Genomic DNA, 23,805 nt, shown 5'->3' with positions numbered 1-23,805 from the left:
GAAGTGGTCATTTGAAAATGTTCAATTTGAAAAATGTGCTCTTAGAGAAAATATAAAAATAAAGTGATGTATATTAATATTTATCTGTTTCTATTTATTGTGAGAAATCATTAAGATGATCAGTGTTTCCACAAAGATAAATATCATTAATTATTAATAATAACATAGAGTTAAAGGTAAATTGAGCAAATTGGCTATTTCTGGCCATTTATTGAAGTGTGTATCAAACTGGTAGCCCTTCGTAGCTCTTGCTTTCCAAAAGCTTGCTGACCCCTGCACTAGAGGGAGTCACAGTGCCCCCTAGTGGTTGCTCCCACTTGCCAAGGTACTCCTGCTTCTCCTTGGCCAGCTGCAGACCCTGAGCCTCCAGACTCTCAATCATGGCCTCGCCCAGCTGGGCGTTCTTCCACGTGCTGCAGGCGGACGTAGTGCAATAATCACCGTCATAATAACAATAATAATAATAATAATAATATAATCAATGGTGTGTCTTACACTTTGCCTGACTCCTGCAGCATCTCCATCCAGTGCAGCTGCTCCTCCTCCGACTCACCAGCCACCACGATGGTGCCCTGTTGCACACATCATATTTACTACACACACACATTGCACACATCATATTTACTACTCACACACATTGCACACATCATATTTACTACACACACACATTGCACACATCATATTTACTACACACACACATTGCACACATCATATTTACTACTCACACACATTGCACACATCATATTTACTACACACACACATTGCACACATCATATTTACTACTCACACACATTGCACACATCATATTTACTACACACACACATCGTATTTACTACTCACACACATTGCACACATCATATTTACTACACACACACATTGCACACATCATATTTACTACACACACACATTGCACACATCATATTTACTACACACACACATCATATTTACTACTCACACACATTGCACACATCATATTTACTACACACACACATTGCACACATCATATTTACTACTCACACACATTGCACACATCATATTTACTACTCACACACATTGCACACATCATATTTACTACACACACACATTGCACACATCATATTTACTACTCACACACATTGCACACATCATATTTACTACTCACACACATTGCACACATCTTCTTTACTACTCACACACATTGCACACATCTTCTTTACTACTCACACACATCGTATTTACTACTCACACACATTGCACACATCATATTTACTACACACACACATTGCACACATCATATTTACTACACACACACATCATATTTACTACTCACACACATTGCACACATCATATTTACTACACACACACATTGCACACATCATATTTACTACTCACACACATTGCACACATCATATTTACTACTCACACACATTGCACACATCATATTTACTACACACACACATTGCACACATCATATTTACTACTCACACACATTGCACACATCATATTTACTACTCACACACATTGCACACATCTTCTTTACTACTCACACACATCTTCTTTACTACTCACACACATTGCACACATCTTCTTTACTACTCACACACATCTTCTTTACTACTCACACACATCTTCTTTACTACTCACACACATTGCACACATCTTCTTTACTACTCACACACATCTTCTTTACTACTCACACACATCTTCTTTACTACACACACACATTGCACACATCTTCTTTACTACTCACACACATTGCACACATCTTCTTTACTACTCACACACATTGACTTTGAATCCATTCTAACTTGGTGGTGAGTCCTTTGTTTACATCCTGTCTGCACTTGCTGTGTTGTGCTGACACCTGCTCTCACACAACTTTAACTTTCACCTGGAAAGGTTCAAGTTCAAGTAGTGTGGTGAAATTTGTCCTCTGCATTTGACCCATGACTCTTGTTCCATACCCCTGGGAGGTGAGGGGAGCAGTGAGCAGCAGCGGTGGTCACGCCCGGGAATAATTTTTGGTGATTTAACCCCCAATTCCAACCCTTAATGCTGAGTGCCAAGCAGGGAGGTCATGGCTCCCATTTTTATAGTCTTTGCTATGACTCGGCCGGGATTTGAACTCCCAACCTACCCATCTCAGGGCGGACACTCATACTCATACGGACATAAACACACTTGCTGGCTTTTGAACTTTGCGTGGATAACAGTCTGGATGGTTCGCTTCCTCTTTGGTCCGGATGACACAATGTCGAATATTTCCAAAAACAATTTGAAATGTGGACTCGTCAGACCACAGAACACTTTTCCACTTTGCATCAGTCCATCTTAGATGATCTCGGGCCCAGAGAAGCCGGCGGCGTTTCTGGATGTTGTTGATAAATAGCTTTCGCTTTGCATAGTAGAGCTTTAACTTGCACTTACAGATGTAGCGACGAACTGTATTTAGTGACAGTGGTTTTCTGAAGTGTTCCTGAGCCCATGTGGTGATATCCTTTAGAGATTGATGTCGGTTTTTGATACAGGAATTGAAGGTCACGGTCATTCAATGTTGGTTTCCGGCCATGCCGCTTACGTGGAGTGATTTCTCCAGATTCTCTGAACCTTTTGATGATATTATGGAGCGTAGATGTTGAAATCCCTAAATTTCTTGCAATGTCACTTTGAGAAAGGTTGTTCTTAAACTGTTTGACTATTTGCTCACACAGTTGTGGACAAAGGGGTGTACCTCGCCCCATCCTTTCTTGTGAAAGACTGAGCATTTTTTGGGAAGCTGTTTTTATAGCCAATCATGGCACCCACCTGTTCCCAATTAGCCTGCACACCTGTGGGATGTTCCAAATAAGTGTTTGATGAGCATTCCTCATCTAAAGTTAATGATTTGCAAAAAAAAAATAAAGTTTATGAGTTTGAACATGAAATATGTTGTCTTTGTAGCATATTCAACTGAATATGGCTTGAAAAGGATTTGCAAATCATTGTATTCTGTTTATATTTACATCTAACACAATTTCCCAACTCATATGGAAACAAGGTTTGTAATAATATAATCTCATATTGTAATAATAATAATAATAATAATAATAATAATAATAATAATAATACTCACAGAGAAGTCTTCCAGGCTAATGACGAGGCCAAAGGGCATACCCATGTCTTCTGTGGCCGACACCACACATCCTCCTAGAGGAATCACTCCCTGACACACACACACACACACACGTAACACACCTGTGTGTGTGTGTGTGTGTGTGTGTGTAGAAGCTAACCTTGGGATGAATGTTGAAGATCCTGCTGCTGTCGAAGCTCCTCTTCTCGTTCTCGGCGTAGTACAACAAGAAACTGTCCTTGATGATGAAGAACCTGAACAACAACCACAGAGCGTCAACAAGACTTGATGATGAAGAACCTGAACAACAACCACAGAGCGTCAACAAGACTTGATGATGAAGAACCTGAACAACAACCACAGAGCTTCAACAAGACTTGATGATGAAGAACCTGAACAACAACCACAGAGCGTCAACAAGACTTGATGATGAAGAACCTGAACAACAACCACAGAGCGTCAACAAGACTTGATGATGAAGAACCTGAACAACAACCACAGAGCGTCAACAAGACTTGATGATGAAGAACCTGAACAACAACCACAGAGCGTCAACAAGACTTGATGATGAAGAACCTGAGCAACAACCACAGAGCGTCAACAAGACTTGATGATGAAGAACCTGAACAACAACCACAGAGCGTCAACAAGACTTGATGATGAAGAACCTGAACAACAACCACAGAGCGTCAACAAGACTTGATGATGAAGAACCTGAGCAACAACCACAGAGCGTCAACAAGACTTGATGATGAAGAACCTGAACAACAACCACAGAGCGTCAACAAGACTTGATGATGAAGAACCTGAGCAACAACCACAGAGCGTCAACAAGACTTGATGATGAAGAACCTGAACAACAACCACAGAGCGTCAACAAGACTTGATGATGAAGAACCTGAGCAACAACCACAGAGCGTCAACAAGACTTGATGATGAAGAACCTGAACAACAACCACAGAGCGTCAACAAGACTTGATGATGAAGAACCTGAACAACAACCACAGAGCGTCAACAAGACTTGATGATGAAGAACCTGAACAACAACCACAGAGCGTCAACAAGACTTGATGATGAAGAACCTGAACAACAACCACAGAGCGTCAACAAGACTTGATGATGAAGAACCTGAACAACAACCACAGAGCGTCAACAAGACTTGATGATGAAGAACCTGAGCAACAACCACAGAGCGTCAACAAGACTTGATGATGAAGAACCTGAGCAACAACCACAGAGCGTCAACAAGACGTGATGATGAAGAACCTGAACAACAACCACAGAGCGTCAACAAGACTTGATGATGAAGAACCTGAACAACAACCACAGAGCGTCAACAAGACTTGATGATGAAGAACCTGAACAACAACCACAGAGCGTCAACAAGACTTGATGATGAAGAACCTGAACAACAACCACAGAGCGTCAACAAGACTTGATGATGAAGAACTTGAACAACAACCACAGAGCGTAAACAAGACTTGATGATGAAGAACCTGAGCAACAACCACAGAGCGTCAACAAGACTTGATGATGAAGAACCTGAACAACAACCACAGAGCGTCAACAAGACTTGATGATGAAGAACCTGAGCAACAACCACAGAGCGTCAACAAGACTTGATGATGAAGAACTTGAACAACAACCACAGAGCGTCAACAAGACTTGATGATGAAGAACCTGAACAACAACCACAGAGCGTCAACAAGACTTGATGATGAAGAACCTGAACAACAACCACAGAGCGTCAACAAGACTTGATGATGAAGAACCTGAACAACAACCACAGAGCGTCAACAAGACTTGATGATGAAGAACCTGAGCAACAACCACAGAGCGTCAACAAGACTTGATGATGAAGAACCTGAACAACAACCACAGAGCGTCAACAAGACTTGATGATGAAGAACCTGAACAACAACCACAGAGCGTCAACAAGACTTGATGATGAAGAACCTGAACAACAACCACAGAGCGTCAACAAGACTTGATGATGAAGAACCTGAACAACAACCACAGAGCGTCAACAAGACTTGATGATGAAGAACCTGAGCAACAACCACAGAGCGTCAACAAGACTTGATGATGAAGAACCTGAACAACAACCACAGAGCGTCAACAAGACTTGATGATGAAGAACCTGAACAACAACCAAAGAGCGTCAACAAGACTTGATGATGAAGAACCTGAACAACAACCACAGAGCGTCAACAAGACTTGATGATGAAGAACCTGAACAACAACCACAGAGCGTCAACAAGACTTGATGATGAAGAACCTGAACAACAACCACAGAGCGTCAACAAGACTTGATGATGAAGAACCTGAACAACAACCACAGAGCGTCAACAAGACTTGATGATGAAGAACCTGAACAACAACCACAGAGCGTCAACAAGACTTGATGATGAAGAACCTGAACAACAACCACAGAGCGTCAACAAGACTTGATGATGAAGAACCTGAACAACAACCACAGAGCGTCAACAAGACTTGATGATGAAGAACCTGAACAACAACCACAGAGCGTCAACAAGACTTGATGATGAAGAACCTGAACAACAACCACAGAGCGTCAACAAGACTTGATGATGAAGAACCTGAACAACAACCACAGAGCGTCAACAAGACTTGATGATGAAGAACCTGAACAACAACCACAGAGCGTCAACAAGACTTGATGATGAAGAACCTGAACAACAACCACAGAGCGTCAACAAGACTTCAAAGAGTGCGCAGCAGCTTCAGAAAGATCCAGAAAAAGATGCTGTGCTAGGTGACGCTACATTTCAAAGGCGGAATAGACTCGAGGTAAGTGAAAACACATTCTTGTTACTTGTACTCGTTACTGCTTGGTTCTTCTTACTTGTACTTGATACTTCTTACTTATTGAACATTTTACTTGTACTTGATACTTCTTACTTATTGAACATTTTAAGTCTTCACATTACTTCTCTTTACTTCTTCTTTTCTCTTACTCGTAACGTCTGTTGCTGCTTGGACTTTTTACTTGTACTCATGACTTATTTCTTGTACATGATACTTCTTGTTACTTATTAGACTTTTTACTTGTACTCATTACTTCTTGTTTTTTCTTACTTGTAACGTCTTACTTGTACTTGATACTTTGCCCGTGTTACTTCTTGGACATTTCACTTGTACTCATTACTTCTTTGTACTTCTTACTTGTACTCGTTACTACTTACTTGTACTTGATCAATATCGTACTTTTGATATATACTCATTACTTTTTGGTAGGTCTTCTTCGTACTTGTTACCTGTGCTCGTTAATTCTTACTCTTTACTTATTGGACATTACACTTGTACTCATTACTTCTTGGTACTTCTTACTTGTACTCATTACTACTTACTTGTACTTGATCAATATCATACTTTTTGATCTGTACTCATAACTTCTTGGTAGGTCTTCCTTGTACTTGTTAATTTTACTTCTTATTCATTTTTACTTGCACTTGGTACTTCTTATTTGTTACTTATCGAACATTTTACTTGTTCACGTTACTTATTTTCGTACGTATTACTTCTTGGACTTTTTACTTGTACTTACTTATTTCTTGTACATGATACTTCTTGTTACTCATTGGACATTTTACTTGTACTCATTACTTCTTACTTGTAACTTATTACTTGTACTTGATACTTTGCCCGTGTTACTTATTGGACATTTCACTTGAACTCATTACTTCTTGGTACTTCTTACTTGTACTCATTACTACTTACTTGTACTTGATCGTTATTTTACTTTTGATTTGTACTCATTACTTCTTGGTAGGTCTTCCTTGTACTTGTTACCTGTGCTCGTTAATTCTTACTCTTTACTTGGTAGAGTCCTTTTTAATTGTACTTTTACTTCTTACTTGTACTCATTACTTTGTTCGTTCCTGGTACTTCTTCCTTGTACTCGTTAGTTTTACTTCTTATTCATTTTTAATTGGACTTGGTACTTCTTATTTGTTATTTATTGAACATTTTACTTGTTCACATTACTTCTTGTTACTACTTGGACTTTTTACTTGTACTTATTTCTTGTACATGATACTTCTTGTTACTCATTGGACATTTTACTTGTACTCATTACTTCTTACTTGTAACTTCTTATTTGTACTTGATACTTTGCCCGTGTTACTTATTGGACATTTCACTTGTACTCATTACTTCTTGGTATTTCCTACTTGTACTTTTGATCTGTACTCATTACTTATTGGTAAGTCTTCCTTGTACTTGTTACCTGTGCTCGTTAACTCTTAGTCCTTTTTAATTGTACTTTTACTTCTTACTTGTACTCATTACTTCTTGGTACTTCTTACTTGTACTCATTACTACTTACTTGTACTTGATCGTTATTTTACTTTTGATCTGTACTCATTACTTCTTGGTAGGTCTTCCTTGTACTTGTTACCTGTGCTCGTTAATTCTTACTCTTTACTTATTGGACATTTCACTTGTACTCATTACTTCTTGGTATTTCCTACTTGTACTTTTGATCTGTACTCATTACTTCTTGGTAAGTCTTCCTTGTACTTGTTACCTGTGCTCGTTAACTCTTAGTCCTTTTTAATTGTACTTTTACTTCTTACTTGTACTCATTACTTCTTGGTACTTCTTACTTGTACTCATTACTACTTACTTGTACTTGATCGTTATTTTACTTTTGATCTGTACTCATTACTTCTTGGTAGGTCTTCCTTGTACTTGTTACCTGTGCTCGTTAATTCTTACTCTTTACTTATTGGACATTTCACTTGTACTCATTACTTCTTGGTATTTCCTACTTGTACTTTTTGATTTGTACTCATTACTTCTTGGTAAGTCTTCCTTGTACTTGTTACCTGTGCTCGTTAACTCTTAGTCCTTTTTAATTGTACTTTTACTTCTTACTTGTACTCATTACTTTGTTCGTTCCTGGTACTTCTTCCTTGTACTCGTTAATCTGACTTCTTGTTAATTTTTACTTGTACTTGGTACTTCTTAATTTGAGTATTTCTTATCTGTACATCTTTTTTCTTACTTTTTACTAGGTACAGTACTTCTTACAGTTGACCTCTATTTAGCACTTGTTACTTCTTACTAGCTGCAATGCTTACTATTACTTGTACTTAGTACGTCCTGGTAGTTGTTGCATGTAGTTTGTACTAATTAAGTTCAGTCTATATTAACATTAGTCTAAGAATAAATCAAGTTAGGGCAGATATATTTTTGATGCATTTTCTGTGTCTGTAATCAACTTCTGAAGTTCAATTGTTGGGATGACTTATTTATATTCTGCTCGTGTTTGAAGTATTATACGTGCACATATGTAAGGAGAACAAAATGAGGATGACAGCAGAGGTGTGTGAAACAAACGCAGCTAATTAAAGGTCTGATGCTTAAACTGTTACGTCATCGTTAAAACTGAAGTTTACATCCTTCAAATCTGAATGGAATGTTTTTACTATTCTCGTCACTTTCTGGGCAAATAATACTACATAACACAGGGGTGTCAAACTCATTTTAGATGGGGGGGGGCACGTGGAGAAAAATCTACTCCCAAATGGGCCAGGCAGTTAAATCACGGCACGATTACTTAAAAATAAAGACAACTTCAGATTGTTTTCTTTGTTGAAAAATACAAAAAGCACATTCTGAAAATGTACAAAGTTGTTGGGGTTTTTTAACACTTATTTGTTGTGCTTAATAATAATAATCTTTATTTGTTGTTATTTATCAATCAATCAATCAATCAATGTTTATTTATATAGCCCCAAATCACAAATGTCTCAAAGGACTGCACAAATCATTACGACTACAACATCCTCGGAAGAACCCACAAAAGGGCAAGGAAAACTCACACCCAGTGGGCAGGGAGAATTCACATCCAGTGGGACACCAGTGACAATGCTGACTATGAGAAACCTTGGAGAGGACCTCAGATGTGGGCAACCCCCCCCCCCTCTAGGGGACCGAAAGCAATGGATGTCGAGCGGGTCTAACATGATACTGTGAAAGTTCAATCCATAGTGGCTCCAAGACAGCAGTGAGAGTCCCGTCCACAGGAAACCATCTCAAGCGGATCAGCAGCGTAGAGATGTCCCCAACCGATACAGGCGAGCGGTCCATCCTGGGTCCCGACGAGCGGTCCATCCTGGGTCTCGACTCTGGACAGCCAGTACTTCATCCATGGTCATCGGACCGGACCCCCTCCACAAGGGAGGGGGGGACATAGGAGAAAGAAAAGAAACGGCAGATCAACTGGTCTAAAAAGGAGGTCTATTTAAAGGCTAGAGTATACAGATGAGTTTTAAGATGAGACTTAAATGCTTCTACTGAGGTAGCATCTCCAACTGTTACCGGGAGGGCATTCCAGAGTACTGGAGCCCGAAATGAAAACGCTCTATAGCCCGCAGACTTTTTTTGGGCTCTAGGAATCACTAATAAGCCGGAGTCCTTTGAAGGCAGATTTCTTGCCGGGACATATGGTACAATACAATCGGCAAGATAGGCTGGAGCTAGACCGTGTAGTATTTTATACGTAAGTAGTAAAACCTTAAAGTCACATCTTAAGTGCACAGGAAGCCAGTGCAGGTGAGCCAGTATAGGTATATATGTATGTATATATGTATATAAAGGTATATACAGTACAGGCGTAATGTGATCAAACTTTCTTGTTCTTGTCAAAAGTCTAGCAGCCGCATTTTGTACCAACTGAATAAATTATGCGATAATGTTCATCAGTCAACTCATTGTTGTAAATTTTCAATCCATCAAGATAACAAAATGACATCAAGATAAAATTACAGGATGTTATTTATGTAGTTTGATCATTTTCCTCGACTGGTGCACAAACATTATAGGGTTTAGGGGTTTTTTGTACATATGTCGCATCATCTACAACAGGGGTGTCCAAACTTTTTCCACTGAGGGCCGCACACAGAAAAATTAAAGCATGTGGGGGCCATTTTTATATTTTTTCATTTTCAAACCATAACAAAATATATTAATTTTTAAAAATGTATTTTACCATTAGAGGTCCCGGGGACCATAAAAGGTCTCAGTCATTAAAATGTTAAAAATAAGTCAAATTATTGTTATTTTTATTATCATTTAACGCTTACAGTAAATCTCTATATCAACTTCAAGTTGATATAAAGTAATAAAAAGTAATTAAAAAAAGGTTTTATGGCTTTTCTGTCAAAAACAACTTTGTGTTTTAATAGTAAAAAAAAACAAGTAATTAGAGCCCTAAAAGATCAATAATGCAGGACAAAATTGATTTTAATTCTTTAATATTTTCTAGTAATCACAGTGAAAAGCTAAATAAAAAAAACACTAAATATATTTGGGATCCAAAAGGTGCCCCACTCATAAAGTGATACATTTTTATTCGGTTTTTCTTTTACTTTCAACACTTAAGTTACGAGTTTAACTTCAGATATATCTGTCGATTTCACGTTTGAACTATTATTTTGTTTGTTTTATGCGCTTTGGTCAAAGAAAACTTTGATGTTTTTACATGGCAACTACACAATATATGCAATATTTACCACATAAAACATTTTAAAATGAAATATTCAAAGTAATTGGAGCCTTGAAAATAATTCATTGTGACATGGATTTTTTTGGGTCATTTTTTTTTGGGAGCAATGGCAAAAAAATAAAAATAAAGAAAGACAAAAGGTTTTTCAGCGTGGCACAGTGGGCGTGGCCGTGCGCAACCCGAGGGTTCCTGGTTCAATCCCCACCTAGTACCAACCTCGTCACGTCCGTTGTGTCCTGAGCAAGACACTTCACCCTTGCTCCTGATGATGGTTAGCCCCTTGCATGGCAGCTCCCTCCATCAATGTGTGAATGTGTGTGTAAATGTGGAAGTAGTGTCAAAGCGCTTTGAGTACCTTGAAGGTAGAAAAGCGCTATACAAGTACAACCCATTAAAAAAAAAGGAAAAAAAAACAGCTTGCATGGCAACTTTGTGTCAACATTGCTAATTTTCCTCCTTAGATTTCACCTCATTCCACTTTCTTTGGTTTTTTTTATTTATTTTTGCAACAGCATTTCTAGACTGTGTGGCGGGCAGGTAAACAATTAGCTGCGGGCCGCACTTTGGACACAACAAAGATATAACTAATTGCTATTGCGACATCTGGTGGACACATTTAGAACAGCAGTTTCCTTTCATTAAAACAGGGGTGCCCATTACGTGGATCGCGAGCTACCAGTCGACTGCGGGGGGTGTGTCAGTCGATCTCCAGCCAGGCTTTTAAAAAAAATAGACCTAAAAATGAGTGATCATCAATCTTCACCAAGACGTCACTTAAATGACATTCACGGTACCGGAGGGTCTTGTGAGATGACGCTGGCTGCTGCAAGATCATTATTATGAAAATATGACCGAGAGGAAGGCGAGAAACACTTTTTATTTCAACAGACTCTCGCGCCGTACCTTCCGTCAAAACTCTAAAGGCCGACTGCACATTTCCTATCTTCACAATAAAAGCCCTGCTTCATGCTGCCTGCGCTAACTAAATACAGAGTCTCGGAAAACTGGCGTGCACAAGTGATCCCTCAGAAAGCTGGCGTGCACATCACTTGTGCACGCCAGCTTTCTGAGACTCTTATTTTGTTAGCGCAGGCAGCATGAAGCAGGGCTTTTATTGTGAAGATAAGAAATGTGCAGTCGGCCTTTAGAGTTTTGACGGAAGGGACGGCGCGAAAGTCTGTTGAAATAAAAAGTGTTTCTCGCCTTCCTCTCTGTCATTTTTTCATAATAATGAACTGGCAGCAGCCAGCGTCATCTCACAAGACCCTCGGGTGCCGTGAATGTCAATCAAGCAAGCTACGGAATTTGCCGCCAATGTTTTTCTTGTAAAGTGTATGGAAGCTGGATGAATTAGATGCCAAAAACCAACCACTTTCATGTGGTATTGTACAGAAAGGACCACTTTTTTTCTCCTCCATTTGAAAATGTGGGGCGTTATCATCATTACTGTCTGATTCCAATCAATGCAAGTCATCAGAATCAGGTAATACACCAACTTATATTCTTGTCTTTGTGAAAGAAAGACATCTATATGTGTTACACATGCTTGTATTATCATTAAACACATTTAACTTGTTTACAAAAATGTCTCTTTCATAAATAAATAAATATAAATGATATATATAAATGAGGTAGATCCCCTCCAGTTGGTCAATTGAAAAGTAGCTCGCCTGCAGAAAAAGTGTGGGCACCCCTGCATTAAAACATTTCAGGTTAATTTTTATACTTGGCAAACTCGTCCTGCTGTTTGCGGGCCTGACCTGGCCCTCGGGCCGTGTGTTTGACACCCCTGATATATAAGATATGCCCTGACAATTTGGTAAATAAAGTCACCAAAATACTAGAAAAGCTCCGAGTTGATGCAGAATACATTTTTTAAAGGAGAAGCAGCTTTAATCCAAGAAGCATAAAGTATCACAGAGGCAGACTTTTTTCATACATGTGATGTTGGACGTGTACTAAAGTCTGAGCGACTGACCTGCGGGACCACTTGGCCGAGGGTCGTCCGAAGGGTCTCTTCCACAGGACGCCGTGCAGCTGCACCTTGGTGCTGATGTCCAACGCTTCCGAGTCCGACTGCTCCATGGACGACCAGGGTGACAACACCAGGCTTCTGGACGAGGACGAGAACATCCTCACTGATTTCCCGGCGGGAAGAGGGGGGCGGGGCCGGGAACCAGGACGTGGAAAGAAGAATCAAAGTTATGAAACATCGATTTAAAAAAAAAAACAAGAGTCAATAACAATTATCCGGCAGCAGCACACTAACCCTCAATAACTCAGCAGGGCGGAAAGATGCGGCTGCCAATATCCTCATCAGCTGTGGGCTGAGGGCGGGAGGGAGGATGGCGGGGACATCTATGTGGTCCAGCCAGTCAAAGCTGCACTTCAGATTACTGGCAGCAGAATTATGACGACACATGCAGCACAACACTCATCACAATATATCCAAGTCACACACAAGTCGCACAACAAATGTTGGAAAACACCAAGCTTGGGTCAGAAAATATGACAAAATTCTCATCATAACATATTGGAACATAAAAATGGATCAGAAAGGTCCATCCATCCATCTTCTTCTGCTTATCCGAGGTCAGGTCACGGGGGCAGCAGCCTAAGCAGGGAAGCCCAGACTTCCCTCTCCCCAGACACTTAGTCCAGCTCCTCCCGGGGAATCCCGAGGCGTTTCCAGGTGTCAGAAAAATTATATGTAAATTATCAAAAAACTTTCCACTCTCTGAGTTTCCAATGAACAGATGAGAGCTGTCTTTGTTGTCTTGGAAGATTCTGCTGTGTACGATGGAATGAAACGGGAGGGGTTATCTATTCAATCAATCAATGTTTACTTATATAGCCCTAAATCACTAGTGTCTCAAAGGGCTGCACAAACCACTACCACATCCTCGGTAGGCCCACATAAGGGCAAGGAAAACTCACAGCCAGTGCGACGTCGGTGACAATGATGACTATGAGAACCTTGGAGAGGAGGAAAGCAATGGATGTCGAGCGGGTCTAACATGATTGTCCTCAAAGACCTGCCGAAGCTGAATCCAGGACGAGCCCAAGCCCGAGGCATCATCTTCTTTTGTCTTCAATGTGACCGACAACAACATACACCCCATTTCTGTTGTGACGTGTTGTTGCGTAAACATTGAATATCTAAATAAAAGAGGAGACGTAAACCTTTTTCGTCAGAGCGTGGTGTAGGACTGTACAGAGAGTACAGTGGCCATGTCTCTCCTCAGATCTGAGTCTAAATACAATTCTGTCTCTGTTAGATTCCTTGCCTTTTGTCTTGTTTAATAGATGTCATCAGTGTTTGAACCTGACACCAGGCCAGCCGGGAGACATAGTCTTCCCAACGTGTCCTTGGTCTTCCCCGTGGTCTCCTACCGGTTGGACGTGCCCGAAAAACCTCCCTTGGGAGGCGTTCAGGTGCCATCCTGACCAGATGCCCGAACCACCTCATCTGGCTCCTCTCCATGTGGAGGAGCAGCGGCTTTACTTTGAGTTCCTCCCGGATGGCAGAGCTTCTCACCCTATCTCTAAGGGAGAGACCCAAACTCATTTGGGCCGCTTGTACCCGTGATCTTATCCTTTCGGTCATGACCCAAATCTCATGACCATAGGTGAGGATGGGAACGTAGATCGACCGGTAAATTGAGAGCTTCGCATTCCGGCTCAGCTCCTTCTTCACCACAATGGATCGATACAACGTCCGCATTACTGAAGACGCCGCACCGATCCGCCTGTCCATCTCACCATCCACTCTTCCCTCACTCGTGAACAAGACTCCTAGGTACTTGAACTCCTCCACTTGGGGCAGGGTCTCCTCCCCAACCCGGAGATTGCACTCCACCTGTGGAGCGGCGGAGCCAACGGGCCGACGGCCGGGCAGGGCTCCAGCGTATTTGACGTCCATAGTTCCTGGTGGCACTTCCTGTTTTGTTTCCGTTGTCATAGTAACATATTTGTGTCACCTGCCTTCTGTCTTTCTCGCGCACCTGCCTCCTAAATTCTGTCGTTATTTAAGCCTGCCCTTTTTGTTCCTTCGGTCTTGCAGTCTACTGTGACGTTTAGCTGGCATCGTGGTGTGGTTGCGTTCTCTCGTGGATGCAGTCGAAGAATGGACGGCGCAAAGGCAAGAATGATGATTTATTTATAACTACAAAAACAGACTAAGAACAAAAACACTTGCACAAGGCACTACAGACAAAACCAACAGAACTAGCATGGGAGCTAGAAAGAACAGAAAGCGCTAGCATGTGAGCTAGGAACACAAACAAAAGAATAGCGTGGAAGCTAACAAATACACAAAGTATTTTACCACAATAGGAATCAGCGACGTCACCTGTTGCATAGAAAGCCAGATGAGACTGAGAGACCGAAGGAACAAAAAGGGCAGGCTTAAATAACGACAGAAATTAGGAGGCAGGTGCGCGAGAAAGACAGACACAAATATGTTACTATGACAACGGAAACAAAACAGGAAGTGCCACAAGGAACTAAGGATGTCAAATACTAAACAGGTTGTAATAACAAGACAAAAACCAGAACATGACATGATCAAAGTAGCGGATCATGACAGGAGGAGTACAATCTTGGGGCAGAGTATGGTGTAGGACTGTACAGAGAGTACAGTGGCCATGTCTCTCCTCAGATCTAAGTCTAAATCTAATTCTGTCTCTGTTTGATTCCTTGCCTTCGGTCTTGTTTAATAAGTGTCATCAGTGTTTGAACCTGACACACCTGAATAAACCTTACCAGAAACGTGTTGGAACATATAAACAAAAACACCCTGAGACAGAGACTGGTGCATGCTCAAGACCGGACACACCCACACCCACTAAAAAAAACCACCCTGAGACAGAGACTGGTGCATGCTAAAGACCGGACACACCCACACCCACAAAAACAATCTGGTGTAATAATGAATGCACCGATTCATATATTGGGGAAACAAATTTGGCACAGCATGAACCGGCAGACTCTTCATTTCAAGACTCTGCGGTCCATCAGGGAGACACAGAACTCCTTTGACAACAACAATGTACAGATTGTGGACCGGGAGGACGGATGGTACGAAAGCAGTCTATGTCTAGGTTGAAAAAACATTCCTGAACGGAAGAGGCTCTGCAATTTGGCCTCCAACAAATAACAGGAGTTAGAAACACACAGAAGGTGACCAGAAGAGCATTTGTGCACAACTGAAGGGAAAGTTTACGTGGGGAGTCCTGCTATTTTGGACCACACAGTACCTCAAAGCTAACAAGGGGAATTTACACGTCGCGTATCGTTGGCTTCGACGGATAGGATTGCTGGTTTGTTTTTCCTCACTACCTTAGGGCAAAACCATCCTTGCCCAGGCACACTCTCCTGGTTTTGGAGTACAAATATTTGAGGTTTTGGCACCGGTCGCTAGACTAGATCTGGCCAATCTAAGTCCAGGAGCACGAACTGATGAAGCCTCCTGGGATGGGAGGCGAAACGTCTTTTAAGACAAACCAAACAGTCCAGTTGGGATTGATTGAATGACCTGAGATTAAATTGACCTGGATGAAGAAAAACATTCATAGACATATTAAATCATGGCTTGAAAACATGCTAGAACATATAAAAAAATGGAATCAAAAACAATTTAGCATGTATGAAAAACATGTTACAAACTTGTTAAAACTCATCGAAACATGCATCAAAGCACGTGAAAACTCATCAAAACATGAGTTGAAAATGTGATACAACCCATTAAAACATGGATCAACATGTGTTCGAACACATCAAAACATGGATATAAATGTATTAGATCTCATCAAACATGGATATAAATGTGTTAGATCTCATCAAACATGGATATAAATGTGTTGGGGCCCATCAAACCATGGATCACAATGTAATAAAACCCATCAAACCATGGATCAAAATGTACTAAAACCAATCAAAACATGGATCAAAATGTACTAAAACCAATCAAAACATGGATGCAAATGATTTAAAAACCATCGAAACAGTGTTTAAAATGTAGGAAAACCCATTAAAACATGGTTTGAAATGTGAAAAACCCCCATCAAAACATGGATTAAAAAAATAATAGAACTCATCAAAATATGGATCAAAATGTGATAGAACTCATCAAAACATAAATGTATTAGAACACATCAAAACATGGTTTAAAACATAAATGTGTTAGAACGCATCAAAACATGGATATAAATGTGATGGAATCCATCAAAACATGGATCAAAATGTGTTAGAATCCATCAAAACATGGATCAAAAACTCATCAAAACATGAATTAATGTGTTAGAACCCATCAAAACATGTCTCAAAAATGTGCTAGAAACATGTCTCAAAAATGTGCTAGATTCCATCAAAACATGGATATAAATGTGATAGAACCCGTCAAAACATGGTTTAAAATGTGAGAAAACTCATCAAAACATGGATATAAATGTATTAAAACGCATCAAAACAGATCAAAACGTGATGGAACTCATCAAAACATAAAAGTATCAAACATGGTTTAAAACGGAATGGAAGTCATCAAATCATGGATATAAATGTGATAGAATCCATCAAAACATGGATCAAGATGTACTAAAACCCATCAAAACATGGATCAAAATGTACTAAAACCCATCAAAACATGGAACAAAATGTTTTTAAATCCATCAAAACTTGGTTTAAAATGTAGGAAAACCCATTAAAACATGGTTTGAAATGTGAAAAAAACCCATCAAAACATGGATTAAAAAAACAATAGAACTCATCAAAATATGGATCAAAATGTGATAGAACTCATCAAAACATAAATGTATTAGAACACATCGAAACATGGTTTAAAACATAAATGTGTTAGAACGCATCAAAACATGGATATAAATGTGATGGAATCCATCAAAACATGGATCAAAATGTGTTAGAATCCATCAAAACATGGATCAAAAACTCATCAAAACATGAATTAATGTGTTAGAACCCATCAAAACATGTCTCAAAAATGTGCTAGAAACATGTCTCAAAAATGTGCTAGATTCCATCAAAACATGGATAGAAATGTGATAGAACCCGTCAAAACATGGTTTAAAATGTAAGAAAACTCATCAAAACATGGATATAAATGTATTAAAACGCATCAAAACAGATCAAAACGTGATGGAACTCATCAAAACATAAAAGTATCAAACATGGTTTAAAACGGAATGGAAGTCATCAAATCATGGATATAAATGTGATAGAATCCATCAAAACATGGATCAAGATGTACTAAAACCCATCAAAACATGGATCAAAATGTACTAAAACCCATCAAAACATGGATCAAAATGTTTTTAAATCCATTAAAACTTGGTTTAAAATGTAGGAAAACCCATTAAAACATGGTTTGCAATGTGAAAAAACCCCATCAAAACATGGATTAAAAAAACAATAGAACTCATCAAAATATGGATCAAAATGTGACATAACTCATCAAAACATAAATGTGTTAGAACACATCAAAACATGGTTTAAAACATAAATGTGTTAGAACGCATCAAAACATGGATAGAAATGTGATAGAATCCATCAAAACATGGATCAAAATGTACCAAAACCCATCAAAACATGGATCAAAATGTTTTAAAATCGATCAAAACATGGTTTAAAAAGTAGGAAAACCCATTAAAACATGGTTTAAAACATAAATGTGTTAGAACGCATCAAAACATGGATAGAAATGTGATAGAATCCATCAAAACATGGATCAAAATGTACCAAAACCCATCAAAACATGGATCAAAATGTTTTAAAATCGATCAAAACATGGTTTAAAAAGTAGGAAAACCCATTAAAACATGGTTTAAAATGTGGGGAAAAAAACCCCATCAAAACATGGATTAAAAAAATAATAGAACTCATCAAAATATGGATCAAAATGTGATGGAACTCATCAAAACATAAATGTATTAGAACACATCAAAACATGGTTTAAAACACAAATGTGTTAGAACGCATCAAAACATGGATATAAATGTGATAGAATCCATCAAAACATGGATCAAAATGTACTAAAACCCATCAAAACATGGATCAAAATGTTTTAAAATCCATCAAAACATGGTTTAAAATGTAGGAAAATCCATCAAAACATGGTTTAAAATGTAGGAAAATCCATTAAAACATGGTTTAAAATGTGGAAAAAAAACCCATCAAAACATGGATTAAAAAAATAATAGAACTCATCAAAATATGGATCAAAATGTGACATAAGTCATCAAAACATAAATGTGTCAGAACGCATCAAAACATGGTTTACAACTGGAAGGAACTCATCAAAACATGGATATAAATGTGATGGTATCCATCAAAACATGGATCAAAATGTGTTAGAATCCATCAAAACATGGATCAAAAACTCATCAAAACATGAATTAATGTGTTAGAACCCATCAAAACATGTCTCAAAAATGTGCTAGAAACATGTCTCAAAAATGTGCAAGATTCCATCAAAACATGGATATAAATGTGATAGAACCCGTCAAAACATGGTTTAAAATGTAAGAAAACTCATCAAAACATGGATATAAATGTATTAAAACGCATCAAAACGTGATGGAACTCATCAAAACATAAAAGTATCAAACATGGTTTAAAACGGAATGGAAGTCATCAAATCATGGATATAAATGTGATAGAATCCATCAAAACATGGATCAAGATGTACTAAAACCCATCAAATCATGGATCAAAATGTACTAAAACCCATCAAAACATGGATCAAAATGTTTTTAAATCCATTAAAACTTGGTTTAAAATGTAGGAAAACCCATTAAAACATGGTTTGCAATGTGAAAAAACCCCATCAAAACATGGATTAAAAAAACAATAGAACTCATCAAAATATGGATCAAAATGTGACATAACTCATCAAAACATAAATGTGTTAGAACACATCAAAACATGGTTTAAAACATAAATGTGTTAGAACGCATCAAAACATGGATAGAAATGTGATAGAATCCATCAAAACATGGATCAAAATGTACTAAAACCCATCAAAACATGGATCAAAATGTTTTAAAATCGATCAAAACATGGTTTAAAAAGTAGGAAAACCCATTAAAACATGGTTTAAAATGTGGGGAAAAAAACCCCATCAAAACATGGATTAAAAAAATAATAGAACTCATCAAAATATGGATCAAAATGTGATAGAACTCATCAAAACATGGTTTAAAACATAAATGTGTTAGAACGCATCAAAACATGGATATAAATGTGATAGAATCCATCAAAACATGGATCAAAATGTACTAAAACCCATCAAAACATGGAACAAAATGTTTTAAAATCCATCAAAACATGGTTTCAAATGTAGGAAAACCCATTAAAACATGGTTTAAAATGTGAAAAAACCCCATCAAAACATGGATTAAAAAAACAATAGAACTCATCAAAATATGGATCAAAATGTGATAGAACTCATCAAAACATAAATGTATTAGAACACACCAAAACATGGTTTAAAACATAAATGTGTTAGAACGCATCAAAACATGGATAGAAATGTGATAGAATCCATCAAAACATGGATCAAAATGTACTAAAACCCATCAAAACATGGATCAAAATGTTTTAAAATCGATCAAAACATGGTTTAAAAAGTAGGAAAACCCATTAAAACATGGTTTAAAATGTGAAAAAACCCCCCATCAAAACATGGATTTAAAAAATAATAGAACTCATCAAAATATGGATCAAAATGTGACATAACTCATCAAAACATAAATGTTTTAGAACGCATCAAAACATGGATATAAATGTGATAGAATCCATCAAAACATGGATCAAAATGTTTTAAAATCGATCAAAACATGGTTTAAAAAGTAGGAAAACCCATTAAAACATGGTTTAAAACATAAATGTGTTAGAACGCATCAAAACATGGATAGAAATGTGATAGAATCCATCAAAACATGGATCAAAATGTACCAAAACCCATCAAAACATGGATCAAAATGTTTTAAAATCGATCAAAACATGGTTTAAAAAGTAGGAAAACCCATTAAAACATGGTTTAAAATGTGGGGAAAAAAACCCCATCAAAACATGGATTAAAAAAATAATAGAACTCATCAAAATATGGATCAAAATGTGATGGAACTCATCAAAACATAAATGTATTAGAACACATCAAAACATGGTTTAAAACACAAATGTGTTAGAACGCATCAAAACATGGATATAAATGTGATAGAATCCATCAAAACATGGATCAAAATGTACTAAAACCCATCAAAACATGGATCAAAATGTTTTAAAATCCATCAAAACATGGTTTAAAATGTAGGAAAATCCATCAAAACATGGTTTAAAATGTAGGAAAATCCATTAAAACATGGTTTAAAATGTGGAAAAAAAACCCATCAAAACATGGATTAAAAAAATAATAGAACTCATCAAAATATGGATCAAAATGTGACATAAGTCATCAAAACATAAATGTGTCAGAACGCATCAAAACATGGTTTACAACTGGAAGGAACTCATCAAAACATGGATATAAATGTGATGGTATCCATCAAAACATGGATCAAAATGTGTTAGAATCCATCAAAACATGGATCAAAAACTCATCAAAACATGAATTAATGTGTTAGAACCCATCAAAACATGTCTCAAAAATGTGCTAGAAACATGTCTCAAAAATGTGCAAGATTCCATCAAAACATGGATATAAATGTGATAGAACCCGTCAAAACATGGTTTAAAATGTAAGAAAACTCATCAAAACATGGATATAAATGTATTAAAACGCATCAAAACGTGATGGAACTCATCAAAACATAAAAGTATCAAACATGGTTTAAAACGGAATGGAAGTCATCAAATCATGGATATAAATGTGATAGAATCCATCAAAACATGGATCAAGATGTACTAAAACCCATCAAATCATGGATCAAAATGTACTAAAACCCATCAAAACATGGATCAAAATGTTTTTAAATCCATTAAAACTTGGTTTAAAATGTAGGAAAACCCATTAAAACATGGTTTGCAATGTGAAAAAACCCCATCAAAACATGGATTAAAAAAACAATAGAACTCATCAAAATATGGATCAAAATGTGACATAACTCATCAAAACATAAATGTGTTAGAACACATCAAAACATGGTTTAAAACATAAATGTGTTAGAACGCATCAAAACATGGATAGAAATGTGATAGAATCCATCAAAACATGGATCAAAATGTACTAAAACCCATCAAAACATGGATCAAAATGTTTTAAAATCGATCAAAACATGGTTTAAAAAGTAGGAAAACCCATTAAAACATGGTTTAAAATGTGGGGAAAAAAACCCCATCAAAACATGGATTAAAAAAATAATAGAACTCATCAAAATATGGATCAAAATGTGATAGAACTCATCAAAACATGGTTTAAAACATAAATGTGTTAGAACGCATCAAAACATGGATATAAATGTGATAGAATCCATCAAAACATGGATCAAAATGTACTAAAACCCATCAAAACATGGAACAAAATGTTTTAAAATCCATCAAAACATGGTTTCAAATGTAGGAAAACCCATTAAAACATGGTTTAAAATGTGAAAAAACCCCATCAAAACATGGATTAAAAAAACAATAGAACTCATCAAAATATGGATCAAAATGTGATAGAACTCATCAAAACATAAATGTATTAGAACACACCAAAACATGGTTTAAAACATAAATGTGTTAGAACGCATCAAAACATGGATAGAAATGTGATAGAATCCATCAAAACATGGATCAAAATGTACTAAAACCCATCAAAACATGGATCAAAATGTTTTAAAATCGATCAAAACATGGTTTAAAAAGTAGGAAAACCCATTAAAACATGGTTTAAAATGTGAAAAAACCCCCCATCAAAACATGGATTTAAAAAATAATAGAACTCATCAAAATATGGATCAAAATGTGACATAACTCATCAAAACATAAATGTTTTAGAACGCATCAAAACATGGATATAAATGTGATAGAATCCATCAAAACATGGATCAAAATGTACTAAAACCCATCAAAACATGGATCAAAATGTTTTAAAATCGATCAAAACATGGTTTAAAATGTAGGAAAACCCATTAAAACATGGTTTAAAATGGGGGAAAAAAAACCATCAAAACATGGATTAAAAAAATAATAGAACTCATCAAAATATGGATCAAAATGTGACATAACTCATCAAAACATAAATGTGTTAGAACGCATCAAAACATGGTTTACAACGGGAAGGAACTCATCAAAACATGGATATAAATGTGATGGTATCCATCAAAACATGGATCAAAATTTGTTAGAACCCATCAAAACATGTCTCAAAAATGTGCTAAAATCCATCAAAACATGGATATGAATGTGATAGAACCCGTCAAAACATGGTTTAAAATGTGAGAAAACCCATCAAAACCTGCATATAAACGTGTTAAAATGCATCAAAATAAATAAAAAATGTAATAGAGCTCATCAAGACGTGGATCAAAATATGATTGAACTCATCAAAACATGGATATAAATGTGTCAAAATCCACCAAAACATGGTTTAAAATGTGGGGGATCCACCAAAACATGGATATAAATGTGATAGAATCCATCAAAACATGGATCAAAATGTGATAGAATCCATCAAAACATGGATCAAAATGTGATGGAACCCGCCAAAACATGGAATAAAATGTAATAGAACTCATCAGAACATGTATTAAAATATGTTAAAAGTGTTCAAAACTTGTTAGAACCCATCAAAATATGGATGAAAATGTGATAGAACTGCAAGAACCCATTAAAAACCAGACATACCTCATCAAAACATGTTAGAACCCATCAAAAAGTGGATCAAAACGTCTATCAAAACATGCATCAAAATGTGTTAACTTATAACCCATCAAAACATGGATAAAATGACATTGGAACTCATCAAAATATGGATTAAAATGTGTTGGAATCCATCAAAACATGAGAAGGAGTGAAAACGTGGGTCAGAACCTGTGGGGGGAACATTTAAAACATGTGAGAACATTAAAATGTGGGTCAAGAATATGGATGGGAACAGTCAAAAATGTCTTTTACAAGTGAGAACATAGTTTGTAACGGAGATGAGAAGAGATGAAAACATATTAGAGAAGACAGAGCTACTAAA

General features: G+C 37.4%; 1 protein-coding gene across 3 annotated transcripts in view; it reads right to left on the bottom strand.

Annotated features, from left to right (window-relative positions):
* plekhd1 (pleckstrin homology domain containing, family D (with coiled-coil domains) member 1) overlaps positions 1–13,942 on the bottom strand; it is a 28,554-nt gene extending 14,612 nt beyond the window's left edge. Inside the window, exons 1-6 of one of the 3 annotated variants that reach the window (XM_061893932.1) lie at positions 12,895–13,942; positions 12,604–12,763; positions 3,252–3,345; positions 3,092–3,181; positions 496–572; positions 322–413 (exon numbers count right to left, since the gene is read on the bottom strand). In XM_061893932.1, the coding sequence (XP_061749916.1) occupies positions 322–413; positions 496–572; positions 3,092–3,181; positions 3,252–3,345; positions 12,604–12,758 (508 nt within the window). In that variant the 5' untranslated portion in view covers positions 12,759–12,763; positions 12,895–13,942. The other 2 variants (XM_061893935.1, XM_061893933.1) reach the window with 2 other exon arrangements.
* Positions 13,943–23,805: the final 9,863 nt, after the last annotated feature.

The sequence above is a fragment of the Nerophis ophidion genome, linkage group LG03 (assembly GCF_033978795.1).
Source record: "Nerophis ophidion isolate RoL-2023_Sa linkage group LG03, RoL_Noph_v1.0, whole genome shotgun sequence".
NCBI classification, from domain to species: domain Eukaryota; kingdom Metazoa; phylum Chordata; class Actinopteri; order Syngnathiformes; family Syngnathidae; genus Nerophis; species Nerophis ophidion.
The sequence above is the reverse complement of the archived record's forward strand: the minus strand, read 5'-3'. Positions and strand labels throughout refer to the sequence as shown.